The sequence below is a fragment of the Mustela nivalis genome (genome assembly GCF_964662115.1).
Source record: "Mustela nivalis genome assembly, chromosome: 5".
Classification (NCBI taxonomy): Eukaryota; Metazoa; Chordata; class Mammalia; order Carnivora; family Mustelidae; genus Mustela; species Mustela nivalis.
Genome location: NC_139024.1, coordinates 113,395,101 through 113,413,409, shown reverse-complemented (window position 1 = coordinate 113,413,409; position 18,309 = coordinate 113,395,101). Strand labels below are relative to the sequence as shown.

At 38.7% G+C, this 18,309-nt stretch overlaps 1 protein-coding gene across 4 annotated transcripts in view; it reads right to left on the bottom strand.

Annotated features, from left to right (window-relative positions):
- Positions 1-18,309, bottom strand: part of KCNQ5 (potassium voltage-gated channel subfamily Q member 5) — a 532,298-nt gene that overhangs the window by 70,507 nt on the left and 443,482 nt on the right. For all 4 annotated transcript variants that reach the window (XM_082729774.1, XM_082729775.1, XM_082729777.1 and 1 more), the window contains 2 exons: positions 14,627-14,722; positions 3,758-3,852 (listed from right to left, as the gene is read on the bottom strand). In XM_082729774.1, the coding sequence (XP_082585900.1) occupies positions 3,758-3,852; positions 14,627-14,722 (191 nt within the window). The remainder of the gene's footprint in view (positions 1-3,757; positions 3,853-14,626; positions 14,723-18,309) is intronic.

Below are 18,309 nucleotides of genomic sequence, written 5' to 3'. Positions count from 1 at the left end.
AGCACTCGATAACGGAGGATGGGGAATAAAGTACCTTAAGTAATTCTTTTCGAGCAAGATCCACAGAAGCAGTATTCCTTATACAAAGTGTACCCAACTTTCAAACATATATTCTTTGTGGTACCTGAGCTGGCAATTTTTACTTAGCAAGACCAACAGTGCCCACACATAACCCCAAACTGTAGACCGCACGTTAGCTCAAGTTATCCATGGTTAAGAAAGCGGTTCTGATCTGACTGGCGTGAACAAAGACTCTTAGAAGGGTGCTGGGTACACTGTGGCTTCAATCACTTGTTGAGGAAGATTTTGTTCTCATATTGTATACAGTATGAATTCTCTTGGAGTAAACTAGGTGCCTGGGAAATTGATCACAACTGTCCGGGACTAGTGTTGGATGGTATTTTTAACAGCCCATTTTAGCAAATTCAGGTCTGTGCAACACGGCGTAGGGTCCCTACTCTTTACAAATGAGCCGTGTGTCCTCAGACAAGCACCTCACTTTCGGGTAGGTCTTGATTTTCTTATGAATAAATTGAAGGGTCTGGATTAGAGCATATCTACATTCTGACTTCTGACACTATCACATGGCATCCTTGGAGCTTGATAATTCCCCACAGCTTCATAAAATATCAGTCACTCCCTAAAAGAGCACATTTACCTGTGTTACATACTCTGCACAGCCTTTTCTCTGAGAAGAAAATCAAGAAAAATGTGTTCCTTCTGTAAATCCTTCTCTTATTAAAACTTTGAAATAGCAACTGCTAAGACCCCAAAAACCCATGGGAGACCGGCCAGACCAGAGGGAGAGAGTCAGAAACTGCAGGATGTCTCCCCAGCAGGACTGAGGGATATGGCCGGTCCCCTCACCCTACCCTGTGTCCCCTGCACACCTGTCACACCTCTCTTCCATCCTATTCCCCGGAATGAGGTTGAGGAGTCAAAGTATCTCATTGTATCTCTAAAACTCCTGGGAATAAGAGCATGAGTTCATGACTAATGACAGTGATATCATTGAGAGTGATGCTATAGATAATATGATCTCTTTCCTGACCACCTATTTGAAATTATAATCCCTAAAGTCCCCCAAATTCCTTCCCTACTTTACTGTTCTCCTTAGCCAACTCTATGATATTTATTTATTTATTTATTTATTTTCTCTTCCCAGTGTCCCTTGAATATACATTCCCTAAAGCCATTTGGGTTTTTTTTTTTTTGTTGGTTATTATTATTTGTTTTTTCCTTTCACTGCTACACTTCTAGTACCTGGAACAATGCCTTGCAAAATAACAGGTGCTTACTGAATAGTTATTTAATGAATGCACAAATGAATGAATGAATCATCTCTTCAGAAGTTCTTAAACTCTGAATGTTATACAAAATACACTATATAAATAAAAAGAAGTTTCGGCCCATTTCTTATTATATCACTCTGCACTCAGAGTGCACTAAGCTGCACTAAATTAACTGCACTAAAGCCAGTTAATTATAAACGTAAAAATATCCTTCACAGGTCTACAAACTTGATTAAAGCAGGTTCGCTTTCTAAAGCAAAGGTTCTGAACTTGGCTTCAAGGAGCCTGTGAAAACATTCAATTTGAAGGCAAAATTTTGATTTTTTTTCTTTGCACTGAATTTTTGTGTGTGTGTGTGGTTTAACAAAACCAATAACAATAATAAAGAATAAGAACACACAATTTGGAACAGTAACAGGGAGAGATGTTAGGATATTCAGGTTCCCATGAGCTTTGCCAGGGATGGCCGTGCCATTCAGGACAAGTACCCGATATTCAGTAAATGGGGTCGAGACTCAGCAGTTAAAGGGGGGAGGGATGCTGGGAAAAGACAATGAGGAGGATGGCTGACAGCCAGGGTGGAACAACATGAATGTATAAATTCCTTCCTTCCCCTCTCCAATTTCAGCGGAAATAAGAGAAATCATGAAGTAAAATAATAGTTTATGCACTGGAAGGGTTTGACTTATTATTCAATAATTTTTTCCAGGCCCCAGAATGACTTTAATCTAAAAACCTCAGGAAGCGGAAAGCCGAATTATCACATGATAATAGCCCACTCTCTTGTCACTCGAGAACCTTCTTTTTGTTTCCTCTACTAGTCTTCCTCTTACATATATACCTAGAAACCTTCATGAGTACAAGAAATGCAATTTCTGTACAATTCCCATTTCTGAATCATTACGCCCAAGGAATAGATTTTTTTTTTTTTTATTACCACAACTCTGAAGGAGTCTCATACTCCATAAAGGAAAGTAAATTCAATTTTAAGATCTGCACGAAAAGAGACTTCTCATGCATGCCTTCATTTGACAGTATCCATGCTTCATTCCTTCTTAAATTTCCATCCCTTCTGAAGACCGGGGGTTCTATTAATATCTCTATCACAGGTGCTGAGGAATTTTTGACCCCAACTTTTAGGAGACATGTCCCGTCAGAGCTTAGAAGTTCTCTTGCTCACCTCTCGTCCTTCACTTTGTGGATGGGGCCCGGGGAGGATCAGGGAAGCAATGTAACAGATCCTGACAGTTAATGACAGATGTAAGGCTTCCTAACAGCGTGTGCTCTGAAGCAGCACAAATCTCCTCTGAGACTTCAGTTCCAGGCAAGAAGTCATGAAGGGTTCCCCAGCTGGTTTCTTTTCCGCATCAAGTAAGAAAGACGTTTCTCTGATTGAATCCCAGTAGTGGGATGCCTTGAATCCCATGAAGCCACTAGTAGGATTAAGGTTTTGCTGGACTATGAAGGGGAACAGCAGGTGTTCTAAAGTACTAAGTAAATAAGCAGTTTGGTAACTTTTGAAGAACCTGAGGAAATGACCATTGCAATCAAGCCGGGTGACACACAGAAAGCCTCTCCCTTGGCTTACATGCTTTGGTTGTTTTGATGAAGATTTCTTTAATGAGACAGTGATTTTGATTAAGTATGTTCTGTTAGTTGAACTGGAGTCCAGGATTCCAGGACTAAGGATTTTTTTTTAAAGTTAAAGATCACTGTGGTAACCATGAGAGCTGTTCATAATTTTTCTGGTTCTCTTCTCTTTCCAGGCACATGGGAGGACTTTTCTGCCCCTTTGAATTGAGGCCTGGCCAGGAGATTTGTTTGGGCCAATGAAATGTGTATGGAAGCCATATTACTTTCCAATTTTGAATGCTAATTTCAAATTTTAATCTGGCTGACCCCACTGCTTCACTGTATGCTGTAATTTTCTTAGGACTCCTTTGTTATGGATACTAGCTTGCTCAGCAAGTGAAAAGCTCCAGGACCCATCCTCTGAGAGGATCCAGATGAGAAATGACATTGAGGGGCTTTGTGCAAAGATGCATTGCTTTCAGAGGGCTCCCCGCTTGGGGTCAGGTGATGGATGGAGTTTAAACAATTACTGTTTTCCAAGAACCATGGTGGTTTACTTTTAGAATTTCGGTGGGCTTTAGGAAATGATTTATTAGAAAATAAGCATAAAATAGTAGGGCCAAGCTCTATAAAAGTAGGAATTTCTTTAATCTTTAAGCTCAGTCTGTGAATGGTGAGGAATGATGCTGAGTCCATTTAGTTTTGTGCCCGAGTTGCTACTGAACAGGTTTGAATCTCTCAAAGGGCAACAGAGAATAAGACAAAAATCAACATGTGCATGTGTGCGTGAGTGAGTGTGCTCGTGTGTGTGTGTGTGTGTGTGTGTGTGTGTGGTTTGTTTTCCGAACATGAAGAGGCTCGATGACAGCACCAGCTGTCACACTGATACCTACTTGGTAGGGCTGCAGGTGTGCAAGGCCTTCAAGTGTGGCTTCCAGGTGGCAATGGAAACAGACTTCTCATCGGCTGCATAACTACGCCAAACGCACTGCATGTGGCATATGTGGGGACATAAAAAAAGAGAAACAAAAGAGAGGAGAAAATAGAATAAAACAAAAAAGCAGATTATTAAGGTAATATATATTCAAAATCTGATCTTTGTCATACTTGGCCCCGATCAATGCCCAGACGGTGAAGACGACGACTTTGGCATTTTCAGTCGGCCGTTAAACACATTCTGCCACATCAGTGGAATTGGTTTTCAGAACAACTCACACCAGACTATAAAAGTACCAAAAAGTATGACATAAAGCAATCTGTGAATTGGCTAGGAAAAGAGACGGCATTATCTGAGGTAAACTATCTGAGCAAGAGCTTGCATTCCGGGAACGCACTGCACATCTTTAGTCACGATTTGCTAAGATAGTGGCAAAGCGCTACTGACAACCCACAATGCAACCAGTAAACTAACAGTAAACCAGCTAGTAAACTAATGACCACCGGGGTCATTAACGTACATGAATTAGTGTAATTCCCTGACATTGGACTGTGTAATACTTCTAATGCTAAAAATGGGGACAGCTGATCAAAAAGCAGGGCTAAACCAAGACCGGGAAAATATATTCTCTAGGAATATAATTGGACAGTTAAAAATTTAATGTCATGGTCTAAGAATATGTTATGTAATTTTGTAATTAAAAAAAAAGATTTTATTTATTTATTTGTCAGAGAGAGAGAACAAGCAGGGGGAACATCAGGCAGAGGGAGAAGCGGGCTCCCCAGCAAGCAAGGAGCCTGATGTGGAACTAGATCCCAGAACCTTGGGATCATCACCTGAGCAGACACTCAATTGACTGAGCCACCCAGGTGTCCCGTATGTTCCAAGTTTTTGATGTAAAACATAAGCTCTCTCTCCTGGGGCTCCTGGGTGGCTCAGTTGGTTAAGCTACTGCCTTCAGCTTAGGTCATGATCCCAGGGTCCTGGGATCAAGCCCCATGTCAGGCTCCTTACTAAGCAGGGAGCCTGCTTCTCCCTCTCCCTTTGCATGCTTGTGTTCTCTCTCTCTTTTCCTGTCAAATAAATAAATAAATATTTTAAAAAAAAAATCTCTCTCTGTTTTATATAACTACCATTGACATATATAATACAATGTATCTTCATGTAATCTTTACATTCAGAATGTGGATTCAGACTCTTATTTTGTAGAAGAGAAAAAGAAAGGCTAAGTTAAATTAAGAGGTTTACACAAGGTTGGTAGATTTGAGACATTATCTCAGATTGCCTGGTTCTTGGTCTTAGAATCCCTCTGTTGTCCTTTGCTTACTACATAATGACTGTTGCTGGAAGTTTCCCTCTGAACTGTCCATTTGAGAGATTGCCCGAACTTACTTTCTATATAGATGTTAGCGGATTTTTTTCCTTTGTAACAAGTCTGCAAAAATTTCTAATGACCAAGTGTTTACTCCAATATCCCGAGAGAAATTTTTTTTGTTATAATTCATAAATCAAAGCATTCTACTTTCTGTGACAGATTCATTTAAATGGGTCATATCCCTACTGAATAATCATCATGATTTTGAAACTTCCAATGAAAAAAACAGTGACCTAATAAAATGCCTCTTCTTGGGAATATCATTAAATAAATAAGCCCTGAACAAAAGGAGTTAAAAGTTGACCCAACAACTCTGGGAAACTGTTTGGCACTATCGATTAAAACTGAATGTGTAGACTTACTTTATGAGCCAGGTCCACATTCCTACATACATACTCAATAGATGTGCTTATATATGTTTTTCAAAAGATACATACTATAATGTGCAAAACTGCACTGCTTTTAATAAACCAAAGCTGGAAATGCTCAAACACCTACCCATAGAAGAATAAATAGTTAATGTGGTACATACACAATAGTGGAACAGTCTATGGTAAGAGTACACTAGAACCATGCCCAACCACCACTAGAACCATGCCCAACCACCACTAGAACCATGCCCAACCACCACTAGAACCATGCCCAACTGTCACTAGAAGCACGCTCAACCATCACTAGAACCATGCTCAACGATGGATGAACTTTATATGAATCATGTTGAGTGAAGGAGACAAGACACAGAAGAGGACAGGCTGTGTGATTCCATCTCATCTATGCTGTTGGAAGGCAGCACAGTGGTGTCCCTCAGGAGACAGTGATTGAGAAAGGATACATAGGAGGTACTGGTCATGTTCTATTTCTTTATCTGGGTGCTGGTTACACAGGAGTGCTCAGTTCTCTTTAGATATGTGTTCTATTCTCTATGCACATTATACTTCAGTAAAATGTTCAGGAAGTGATATAAAAAAAGTAGGAAAAGACCTGAGGGTATTAAAAAAAACATTATTAAGAAAGACTTAAATAACTGAAGCAGGGTTCCTTGCCTGGAGCTTTGCTTACATGGCTCATTGTTGATTTAGTCTGCAAATCTGTGAAAACTTATGCTAAGCATCTTGGCATCTTAAAGAGAGTAAAGCAATTATAATATCATCTTGAAATGTTCGTTTTTGCAAATAATGTTTAAACACAATTTCCAGAGTAACCTAGAGTCATCGATGAAAACACATTGGTTTATTATCGCAGTTGCTTATGTCGTGAGGCCCAGGGAAACTCCAGTGCTCTGATGGCCTACATGGCTGTTTCAATTAAACAATTTTCACAGTAGGCATCATACAGATGTGAACCTAGATGCGTTGAAAGCAAGACCTGTGCAGAACTTAGAAGAACCCAGCAGGTCTGTGCATTATTAGATACCAGTGGAAAAAAAAATTCCAAACAATACAACAAAAAATGGGATCAAGACATTACCTGCCCATGTTACAAAGAACTAGGGATGAAAGAGGCCTCTTTTAGAAAGTCAAAGATTTTCTTAAAAATGAGACCTGATGTCTTGCTCTTTTTCTATCAAGTTGATCTCAGGAGCTAAGCTCTTATTCCCTTCATTACTCTTCTCCTAAAAATGTCTTATAAATGGAGATACAGAAGGAGCAAGTGGCATCTGTAGTGCAGCTGATACTAGTTAACAGTAAAGATGGAAGTGGAAAGCACAACTTCATTAGTCTTACAATCTTAATAACTTTGTCCCATCCTTAGCTTGCGCTCTCAAATAATTGCTTCCAGTACCTGAACCTCAAGGCCACAGCCATATGATCAAGTAGCTGATATTCCTATATTTAAGGCCAAAATCACACGTTGGTTGGCAAGAGAAGAAAAATGCCCCAGAAGGATTTAATTGACATAGCATATGTACTCCAAAGGAAAGGCCAACAAGAAACTAAATGAGAGCCAAATTTATCACTTATCAGGTGACCCTGGTACTTTAGGCTGCCCAGCAAATTCAAACTTTGGTCTATAATTGTAAGTAAAATATCAGTATAATTAAGTTTGTAAAGGGAGTATTTACTTTGTATTGTCTGGAATATTACAGCTGTGGCACATTTGACCCTTTCTGGAAATTTTAGTTTCAGGTCACCTCCAAAAGTATAATTGACATGGAACTGATTATTTTCAAGGTATAGACTTTAAGAAGTCAGAGAACAAAAAGATTTAGGGTGAAAACCAGCAATCCTTTTCCCCACCTTGCTTCTCATTACTATTTGTTCCTTAGAGTTAAACCCACTTTAGCTCTTAGAGCTATTGCTTCTATTTTTAAAGATTCTTATTTTTAAGAATTGTCTTCAAACTTGTATTTCTTGGTATTTCAATTTTAGGCATTACCAATTAGCTTCTCGCCATGAAAAATGATGGCAGCTCACTCACACATCCTCTTCTTCTCCTCTTAGCCAAACAACAATTTTTAGTTAAGCTGCTCTTTAGCATTTGCACTGTGTAACTACTGTTCCTCGTTCAGCAATGGGGTGTACCAGGACTTCTTTTACTTTCCTATACATAGAGTTTTGTTTTGTCTTAGAGCAATTATTGCCCTAGTTCAATTTCTCGGTTTGCTTTTATACCTCTTGTGTACCTCTTGTGAATACATTTCCTAACTAACAGAACTCTTAAACTCCACTTGTCAAGTACATCATGAAATATGTCAGTTTCATTTTTTTTTCCTTTCCTTGGAGACCTTTTTCCTGGAGTTCTCCAGCCTCCTGAGGCCTGCTGGAGCTTTTGTTCTGGGATTTCCCTTCCTATCATCCTGGAGACTCCCTTGACTCTTCCCAGGGTAGGATCTCTTCTTTTTTGGATCCTATGTCTCTTTCTTGGTTTAGCTTCTTGTTTTAGAAGAATAATTCTATCCAAGTAGCTACCCTTTTTTAAAAAAATTCAGCTTTATTTAGGTATAACTGACATAAAACTGTAAGACAAGCGAAGTGTAAATCATGGTGATTTGATATATGTATATATTACCCCACACGCCTTTATCTTCATCGTCTTTTTTTTTTTTTTTTTTGGTGAAAACAGTTAATTTCTACTCTGTTAGCAGATTTCAATGATATAATACAGTGTTATCAACTATCATCACTATGTTGTACATTAGATCCTCAGACCTTATTCATCTTATAGTTGAAAGTTTTTACCCTTTGACTCTATTTCCCCAACCCTCCAGCTCCTGGCAACCACTTTTTACTCTGTTTCTAGGAGTTGGACTTAAAAAAAAAATTAGATTCCATATATAAGTGAGACCACACAGTATCTGTCTTTCCTGTCTGGCTATTTCACTTCACATAATGCCTTCAGAGTTCGTCTATGTTGTCACCAGTTGTAGAATTTCCATGCTTCACATGGTCGAAATAACATTCCATTGTATACATATACCACTGCAGAAAATAAGACGGCAGTTCTTCAAAGAATAAAAAGTAGAACTACCATTATGATCCAGCAATTCCACTTCTGGGTTTATATCCAAAGGAAATTAAAACAGAATATCAAAGAGCTATCTGCACTCCCGTGTTCACTGCCGCACTATCCACAGCACCCTAAATGTGGAAACAATCTAAGTGTCCTATTAATGGATGAATGGACAAAGAAGATGTGAGACACACACACACACACACACACACACACACACACACCCAAACCCCAAGGAACTTCTTGAATAAAGGTAAATGGTAGGTAAAGTTTTGAGATCTTACATGTCTAAAAATGTCTTTATGCTATTTTTACACTCAGTGAATAGTTTGGGTGAGTGTAGAATTTTAGGTTGGAAATAATTTCCTATCCAAAAATTTGAAAATATTAAAAAAATATATTTTATTTATTTTTCAAAGAAAGAGAGTGAGAGAGAGTGGGCATAAGCGGGGGAAGCAGCAGACAGAGGGAGAAGCAGGCTCTCCACTGAGCAAGGAACCTGACGCAAAATTCCATCCCAGGTCGCTGAATCAGGACCTGAGCTGAAGGCAGATGCTTAACCAACTGAGCCATCCAGACATCCCAAATTTTGAAAGTATTGCTGTATTGTCTTTTATTTTAGGGTTACTAATGAGAAAGCTAATGCCATCTTAATTCTTGAGGCTTTGGATACATCCTGCCCAGAAGACATGTAAGGGTTCCTTTTTTGCAAGTGCTCTTTTGTTTGCAGTGCTAGGCACTTGGTGAACCCTTTTATTGTGAACACTCTGTTCTGGAGAATCATCATGTAAAATTTCTTTGCTAAAATCCTCCCTTAATTTCCCTGTGCTCTTTTTGAGGTATTAGTTGGATATCTGATCTCCTGGTAGTGTCCTCCATGTTTCCTATATATATATATTTTTTTAATCTTATTTTCTATCTCTATCTTTTCCTTCTAATTTCCAGGAGGTTTTCACAGCTTTAGCTCTGTTCCATTTTCTTTTCTTTCTTTTCTTTTTTTTTTCTCTTCTTTTCTTTCTTCCTTCCTTTTTTCCCCCCCAGCTGTCATGTTTTGCATATCTAGGAAACTTTCTTTCAGGCTGTTCTCATATATGAATAAAGCACTAAAAAAGATTATATAAGCTCTGAATAAGGTTTGAGTATATGGACTGCTGGCCTTACTTCAGGGTAAACTCTGGTGGAAGCCAAAGTCTCAATATATATATATTTTTTTCTTTGGGGCCACATAACATCCCACAGCAGTCTCTTCTAATCTCTTCCCTTCAGGAAAATAAGCCTGTCTGTCAGCATCCACTTCACAAATTTTCACTTAATTCCCCTGTTTCTGTTTCCAGCAAGCATCTTGGCTCCACCCTGAGCTGGTCCAATCTTTCTCAAAGCGAACCCCCTAACATGACATTTTTGAAGTACCTTTCAATGCTAGCCCCAAGACTGGAGTGACACATAAATGAGGACACAACTGTTGCTATCTGAGAGGAGTAATGCATTATGATTCAGACCCCAGGGACTGAGTCCTAGCTCTTCCTACGCTTGGCCAGGAGATCAAGTGACTGAAACTGAAAAATACTTTGCAAGTCTGGGGCATTATTAATAAAAGTTGTGACATTTGGGCAGGTATTCAAGCTGCTTTCTTTTCCCAGAGCACTGCACTCGAAATGAAAAGTTAATTTAAATAAATCATGCAAAGATATTGACATAGCTAGATGTGCTGAAAGCTGCTGGGGTTTTTAACTTTTCTCTAAAACCCAGAAAGGCTGGTTAATTTAATTGTCTCACCAACCAAATGACAAAGCAATTCGGGCCTCTCACTGCCTTTTAAAAAAAAATTATGTTAATTTTTAATCGAAATATAAATGGCATATAACATTGGTTTCAGGCGTACAGCATGATGATTTGATATTTGTATATATGTGAAGTGATCACCGCGGTAAGTCTAGTCTCCTTCAGTGCCCTTTGAGAAAGACAGTGGCTTTGGCCTAAAACAAATGACATTACTCTTGGTCTTGAGCTTTGTGTGCTCAGCAAATCAAGGAAAGTTTATTGGGTGAGAAAATAAATGGATCAGCAAGTGAGGATTGCTTTTCAATCTACTGCATCCTTAAAAATGATTTGCTGCACTGTATAATCAAAGCTTAAAATTCTGAATTCTGGCGAAGGATTACAACAAGGAAGAACAATGAAAACATCTAATAATTATATTAGTATTGCTATATCTAGTAAAATATCAATTGCATTTGGATGGGGGAGAACAATTTCCTTTCAAATGGGTAGACTCTTTGATTAATGAAACTATGATTAGATTGTAAAGGTATTCTTGAACATTTTAAGCCTTTCATTTTATACTATTTTTGCTCAGCATAATACAGAAGCTGAAGTTTTAAGTAAAAGAAAAATTAATGATTTCCCAAATATTACTTATATTTGCATGAACTTAATTATTATTTTTTATTGAAGCATAGTTGACACATACTGTTACATTAGTTTCAAGTGTGCAACAGAGTGATTTGACAATTCTATACATTACACTGTGTTCCCCACAAGTGCACCATATAATGCTATCACAGTACCATTTTTTTTTTCAGTACCATTGACTATATGTCATACACTGTATCTTTCATCCCCATGACTTATTCATTCTATAAATGGAAGAATGTACCTTCCACTGACCTTCACCCATTTTGCCCAATCTCTTAGCTCCCTTCCCTCTGGCAACAATCAGTTTGTTCTCTGTATTTATGGGTCCATTTCTGTTTTGTCTGTTTGTTCATTTGTTTTATTTTTTAGTTTCTACATATAAGTGAAATCATATGGTATTGTCTTTGTCTGACTTATTTTACTAGCATAATACACTCTAGGTCCATTCTTGTTGTCACAAATGGCATGAAGCCACTCTTTTTTATGGGTGAGTAATACTCCTTCATATAAGTATACCACATCTTCTTTATCCATTCATCTGTTGATGGACAATTTGGGTTGCTTTCATATATTGGCTATTGTAAATAATGCTGCAATAAGCATAAGAGTGCACATATCTTTTCAGATTAGTGTTTTTGTTTTCTTTGGGTAAATACCCAGTAGTGGAATTACGGGATCATATGCTATTTTTTAAAAAAAAGATTTTATTTATTTACTTGCAGAGAGAGATCACAAGTAGGCAGAGAGGCAGGCAGAGAGAGAGGAGGAAGCAGGATCCCTGCTGAGCAGAGGGCCCGATGTGGGGCTTGATCCCAGGACCCTGAGATCATGACCTGAGCTGAAGGCAGAGGCTTAACCCAGGTGCCCCTCTACTTTTAACTTTTTGAGGAACCTCCATACTGTTCTCCACAGTGGTTTCACCAGTTTGCATTCCCAGCAGCGTGCAGGGTTCCTTTTTCTCCACATCCTCGCCAACATGTGTTATTTCTTGTCTTTTTGATTTTAGTCATTCTGACAGGTGTAAGGAAGGATTTCTCATTGTGGTTTTGGTTTGCATTCCAATGATGAGTGATGTTGAGTGTCTTTTCATGTGTTTGTTGGTCATCTGTATGTCTTCTTTGGAAAACTATTCAGGTCCTCTGCTAAATTTTTAATAGGATTGCTTTTTTTTTTTTTTTTTTTTGGTGTTGAGTTGTGTAAGTTCTTAAATATTTTGGCCATTACCTCCTTATTGACTATATCATTTGTAAATATCTTCTCCCATTCTAAGTAGGTTGCTTTTTCATTTTGTTGATGGTTTCTTTTGCTATGCAAAAGAAAGCTTATTTATACGAGTTTAATTATTGGTCACAGTATATGTTACATAACTCAGTTCCATAAATGAAATTCTAGATCTCTAAGCAAAACTGTTCAATTAGCCTCTCACCTTTTATGGGTTACCTGAGAGGAAGGCCTTGTCTGGCTTTAGCTGTGGACATATAAACACCTCAGGTCCAATGATTTGCTACAAGAGTAGCAATATGTTTTCAAGTTCAGCTGGAAATTGTTTCTGCACAATTTACTAGTTGATAAGTTAGATCAGGGAAGTTCCTCCAATATTCTGTATATCTTTCTTGTACAATATGGTAGCTCGTATCTATCATATTACTACTGACCTCTTGAGATGTGGCTATTGCCACTGAAGAATTGAATTTATAAGTTCAAATAACCATATGTAGCTGTTGGCAGCATTCTGTATCATCACAAGGGGTACATGCATGAGAAATGCCTCAAAGGGCTCACTTTCTAACAGAACAGCTGATACTCCAAGATGTTTCTTGATATATCCAGAAGTATCATGGATCTGTGCCTAGAAGTGGTTATATTTTGAGTGTATGTTGTTTGAGAAATTATACAATAGAAAAACTAATAAATACTTCCGTAAGGATTTTAAATACATGTGAACTTTACTTGTGCTAACAATATCTCCATTCTCCTGAGAGCAAGGAGTCCTGATAAGGGTAAGATATATGATGGTTTCATATAGATAGGGCATGGTGCCCGGACGGATGTAAGGAACCCATAGAATAACTTGAGCACTCGCAAGTTGGAAAACACTTCTAGAATTAAAAGACAAGAAGGAAAGATAATTGAAAGATAAAAAATAGTAAGACGAAAAATTCACTGGAAGTGTGGCAACACTTCATAAGTGGTTAAGAAGCACCAGAGGATGAAAGGCTCGGAGCTCTGGGCCTCACGTGTCTTGTGTGCATACTCAAGTGTGTGACACCTCGTTCCATTAGGGTGATTAACACTTGGCTTCAGATCTGAAGCTTCTGCTACTTACGAATCTCTTTCTCTAAGAGAACAACATTTCTCTTTAATGCTCTTTAAAAAAAAATAGAGATGGTTTGCATTAGAAAGCATGCCCAATGGTCTGTCGATAGTTGTAGAGTAGTTTGACTTAAAAAATTAACACTTATTTCATCATTAGATACAAAATGATGTCTTTCATGTAACTGAACCGCCCTCCCCTGCTTTTTCCCCTACTCCATTTCTGTTGGAGGACCTGCATATTACCGCCAGAGACAAAAGCTAAAGGTAGGCCTGTGCGGTGGTCATCCCTCGCCAACACACCCACTTAAACCTACAGTCTAAATTAAAACAGTGTGCTTGTCACTACCGCATGAAGACAAATCTCCTAACGTCTCAGATCGCCACACCAAACCCCAACAGTTTAGAAGTTCTGTGTCTCCCACTGCTTGTCAGGAAGGGAAGAAATCTCATTTTGTAGAATCATTGTCTCCATAATTAAATACCAGCTTCACGGCATGGATTTAGAGAAGATGGTTTCATATATATATGAATATATATATATATATATATACCTTGTGATTCTTAAGCAACCTGGTTTTAGGGTGGTTCTATTCTCAAAGATATGGATGGCAATAGGAGAAGCATTTGTTTTTAATGCTGAAGCCAACCCAGAATTATTGAAAAGAAAATGAAACATTAAACAGCCTTATATTATGAGGTAGCTTCAAATCATACGCTTATTAGTTCATATTCTCAAACATTGACATATTCTATAATCCCACCAGCTCTTAAAATGGAATGAACTATTTGAAATTATTGCTCTAGGTGGCATTAAAAGTGATCCCACGGGCAGTAAACCTTGACATCTTAAACAAATACGCTGTTCTTCAGAACAGCGGCCCACTTCTGCCTGGTGAAAGTAATCGCAATGCAGGGAACAATGGCGGGTTCTGCTCCATCCTTAATGATCAATAATGTTTCATCAAGTCACCGATAAGATACATGAGGTCATTCCAGGCCCGACACAACTGCTAACCTCCGCAGGTCCCCGCTGGCATGGTTAATAAATTTGAGCAACGCATGGGCCATTTACTGAAAACATATATTTTTCTTGCTGGGGAGGGGGGAATGTCTACCCAAATCTAAAACTGTACATTAAGTTCCAATCTCATTTTTACGAACAAAACAAATCAGTAGCTCTACTAAGCAGTGAAGCACAAAGACCGAAAACGACCCAGCAAGCACTCACAGAGACAGATGTTGCCCTCAACCTATTACACTGACATTTACCTGAATGAGGTTGGCAGCTGGGTTCCTTCTTTTCTCGAAGTGTTTCTGGCGGTGCTGTTCTTGTACTTTTAATGCAAAACCTGAGCCAAGAATGCCCTGGAACAAAATACAAAAATAGTACTTAAAATTTTTTTTCAAAAGGACTATTAAGTAAGACAAATATTAAAAACAAACAAACAAACAAACCCTAAAATAAGTCTGAGAAAAGACAAACACTGTGCAACCTGTTCATAAACGTATTACTTATTAAAACAAATACTATTTACCTCTGTTATAACACCATTGGCAATGGCAAGTTTCGAGGCAAGACTGGCAAGAAAGGTAACAACTTTTGCTCTTTAGCCATTTATGATTTCTTATGGTGTGGTAAGGGGTAGCACAATCATAAATAAAAACTGTAATTTTGAAAATGTTTTTTTGTGTGGCCTTCTCCATGACACTTCTTTATGCTTAAGTTAGAGTAAATGCTTGTATCCATTTGGAATTAGGGGGCATGATGGAATTTAGAGGGTAGGAATTCTGGTTCTGGACAGAGGTGGGTTTAAAATCTGGGACAACTAACGTCTTGCTACTGTGGACATCAGAGTTTTTCTAGCACTTTGATGATACTATGAAATTTTATATTTTCCCACTCTTAAAATGGTGGAGGTATATTTAAAATCGGCTCCTGCTTAATTCTCCACAATGCTGCAATTCTACACCTACCAAAGTAAAGTGAAAGGGGTGGGGGAGACAGCTAGCCACTCAGTTTTGAAGACAGAAAGTTTTCCATTTTGCCTGTTTATATAGTAAAGACAAGAGCGTGGGTTCCTGCTTCCTGAGTTTTGCTTCCCTGAGTTTTGATCTCACACGTGTAGCACTCCTTACCTTTTTGGTTTTAGCTCACCTATTGAGATTTTGGGGTTAGTGAGGCGGGTTGTCTCTCCTATGTTTATATTAGTACTTTTGCCTAGTTAGCTTCTTTCTGCTTATCTCTTGGAGCTGCCAAAATCCTGGCTCTTTGAAATGCCTCCGTCTTTTCAGTTTGCTTTGGTCTAACATCCATGGAATCGAGATGCTTTGTTTCAGCCCGGGGTTGGCTTTTGGGGCTTGTGAAATTCTGTCTCTGGGCTTTGTCTGTAAGTCTCCACTTTATTGGCGTGGGACATGGAACTCCCCTGCTTTCAAGTCTGTGGTTTTAGTTGCTTGCTATAAATTATTACCTTTTTATTAAACTTCAAGGAGTCTAACCCTTAGGCTAGAGATGGATGTCTTAGAAGCACTGAGTCAGTATTTGTTGTAGATAGGGAATGGTTGTTTTTCTTCTCTTTATATTTTTAAAGTAGGTCGAAGATGGTCTAGGCTACTGGGGCGGATGGTGGGGTTTTCATGGATAGGAGGTGTGAGATCTCGGCTGGACGACCACTAGGGGGAGATATTAATGGACTCTAGGTCACCTTTAACCTTCCTTCTTAGATGTCACAATTCTGAGTTATATCTGTGACTAAAGCCAGATAATTAGTAATGCAATTATGTTTAAAATACAGTTCTTTGATAATACTGTTTGCTATTAATAAGCAAGAATCAACTCCATTATTAATTAGGATGAATGACTGTACTGTGAAATGAGAAATTACGTCACAGGTTCTGTTTTCCATCCATCTTTTTCCGTGACTGTCTCAGGCCATCTGAGATCTTCAATAGGTTGAGGCGGCATCAACCAAACTTTGTGCAAACATAAAAACCTGGTCTGTGTGATCTTGTTTGTCGATTTAAACAACATTTCCATCCATCTAGAGGTTATAAAAATGACCTCCCAACTCTAGTCATTTATAACTCCAAAATTTTGTCCTGCTATTTGAAATCACTTAGGAAAGATTTATTTTCCTTTCAATGTTGTTTTTCATGAAGTATAAACATGTGAAAGAATATAAAACATTAGCGTTTATACGACATGCTTGTTGTACGTATTGAGTGTGGGTACATTACGTACACAGTGTCTATAATCCACTCACGGAGCATAATTCAGATTTTGTAGGCATTAAATTAACAGCAATAGCTACCATTTTGGGGCACTTTTTATGTGAAAATGAGGCTTATAGTTAGATCCCTTCTGGAAAATAAAGATAGGCCCTACATAGCACGAAATCAGCATTTGCCAAACAAACTAAAATGTGCTAAAAATCATACTGGCATTGCTTAGAAACATATATTAGAAGTTGGCAAATGTTTACTACATATCTCTTGCGCCAGACTGTACATTACAAAAGTTATTAAACCAGTCCTGTTCATTGTCTCATTATGGCTCCATTCCAATTTTCCTCCACCTCTTTAAGTGTACAGCTCAGTGAACCTAAGTAGAAGCCTGCTAAAATAAAGTCCATTATGTTTTATATATTTAGCTCATGGGAGATATCTATGATATATACTTATATAATCCACGTGCGGTCCCTTCAAATACCCACATCAATATGATGAAAATTCTTAGAAACCGAGTTTGGTTTTAATTCATTGTCTAAGATCTTGTGACTTACATTTTTAGGTTTTATGTTTTAGTGCTCTGTTGAGAAGTGCTACATAAACAGTAAGTAGAAAGAAAATGTGTCTTGGTAAATATTTTAAATATTTTTCCCTTTTCGCCTCCTAGATTTAAGGAGCCCACTGTGCACCTGGCGCAGGCAGACGGACTGGACGGAACGATACCCGCAGCAGGAAGGAAGGAGCATCCGAAAGGGGAGGGAGGCCTGTCTGTGAGGACGATGGTGAGGAGTACAGTGCCTCTGCCTGTCCATAGCTCTGGGAGGCTCTGGGGCTCAAGGAAAGTGACCTCCCCGGGGAGTTAGGGAAGGGTGGCCTGTGTGCCTCAGTATGTGCAGGAGAGTCCTTCTGCTTTGACGAAAGATGGGGAAAGGCTCTTCTCTTTCTTGGTCCTTGCGTTTCCTGGGTGGGAGGAACCCCAAGCAGGGATGGCTCACGACTCACCTCTAACTTTCCTCGCAAAACGTGCTCGTCTAAATCTTGATCACATAGCACTGTTGTGTGGGCAGGTACATAAGAAAAAATGGCATTTCCAGCCACCTTGTTTTTCCTTTTTTTTAAGGGTATATATGGACCATTTGGTCTTTCATTCAATAAGTAAGAACTCAGCCCCTGATGGTGAGGTTGCGGTAAAACACCGTGGTAAAGCCAGTTTCTCTTGGCATTGTGAGGTAATGTTCCGTTCTGGGCAAGCAAGTTTTCCACACTTCCCACATATATTAATTTAATTTGTATATATGAACACTGTAATCACTTTATCGGGAAACATTCCCAAGAGCACCTGCTTTGTGTCTGATCTTTAACCTAATAGAATGACACAATTTAACCTTCTTGTGATAGCTCAGGGTTTCATTATGGGGACTGATATTTGACTGTGCTGGTTGTAGCCAGCTTCTGGGAGGGGGTCGACCCTAACACTAACTGGCTCCAGGTCCTTCCACACTTTGAACACTTGTGTCTGCTTGCCTCTTACAGATATTCCCCCCTCCTTTGTTGTTAGTCTTCCACCATCTCTTCCTGTTACAGTATTTGTTTGATCAGTCTACCTCTCTGCCTTTGCTATTTAAAATCTTCAGAGAATTGTGAAACTATGTAGCCCAGCTTATCAGAGTTTTCTCTAAATTAAGAACAGGTTATGATTTAGGTCTTAAGAGGCTCTCCCATGA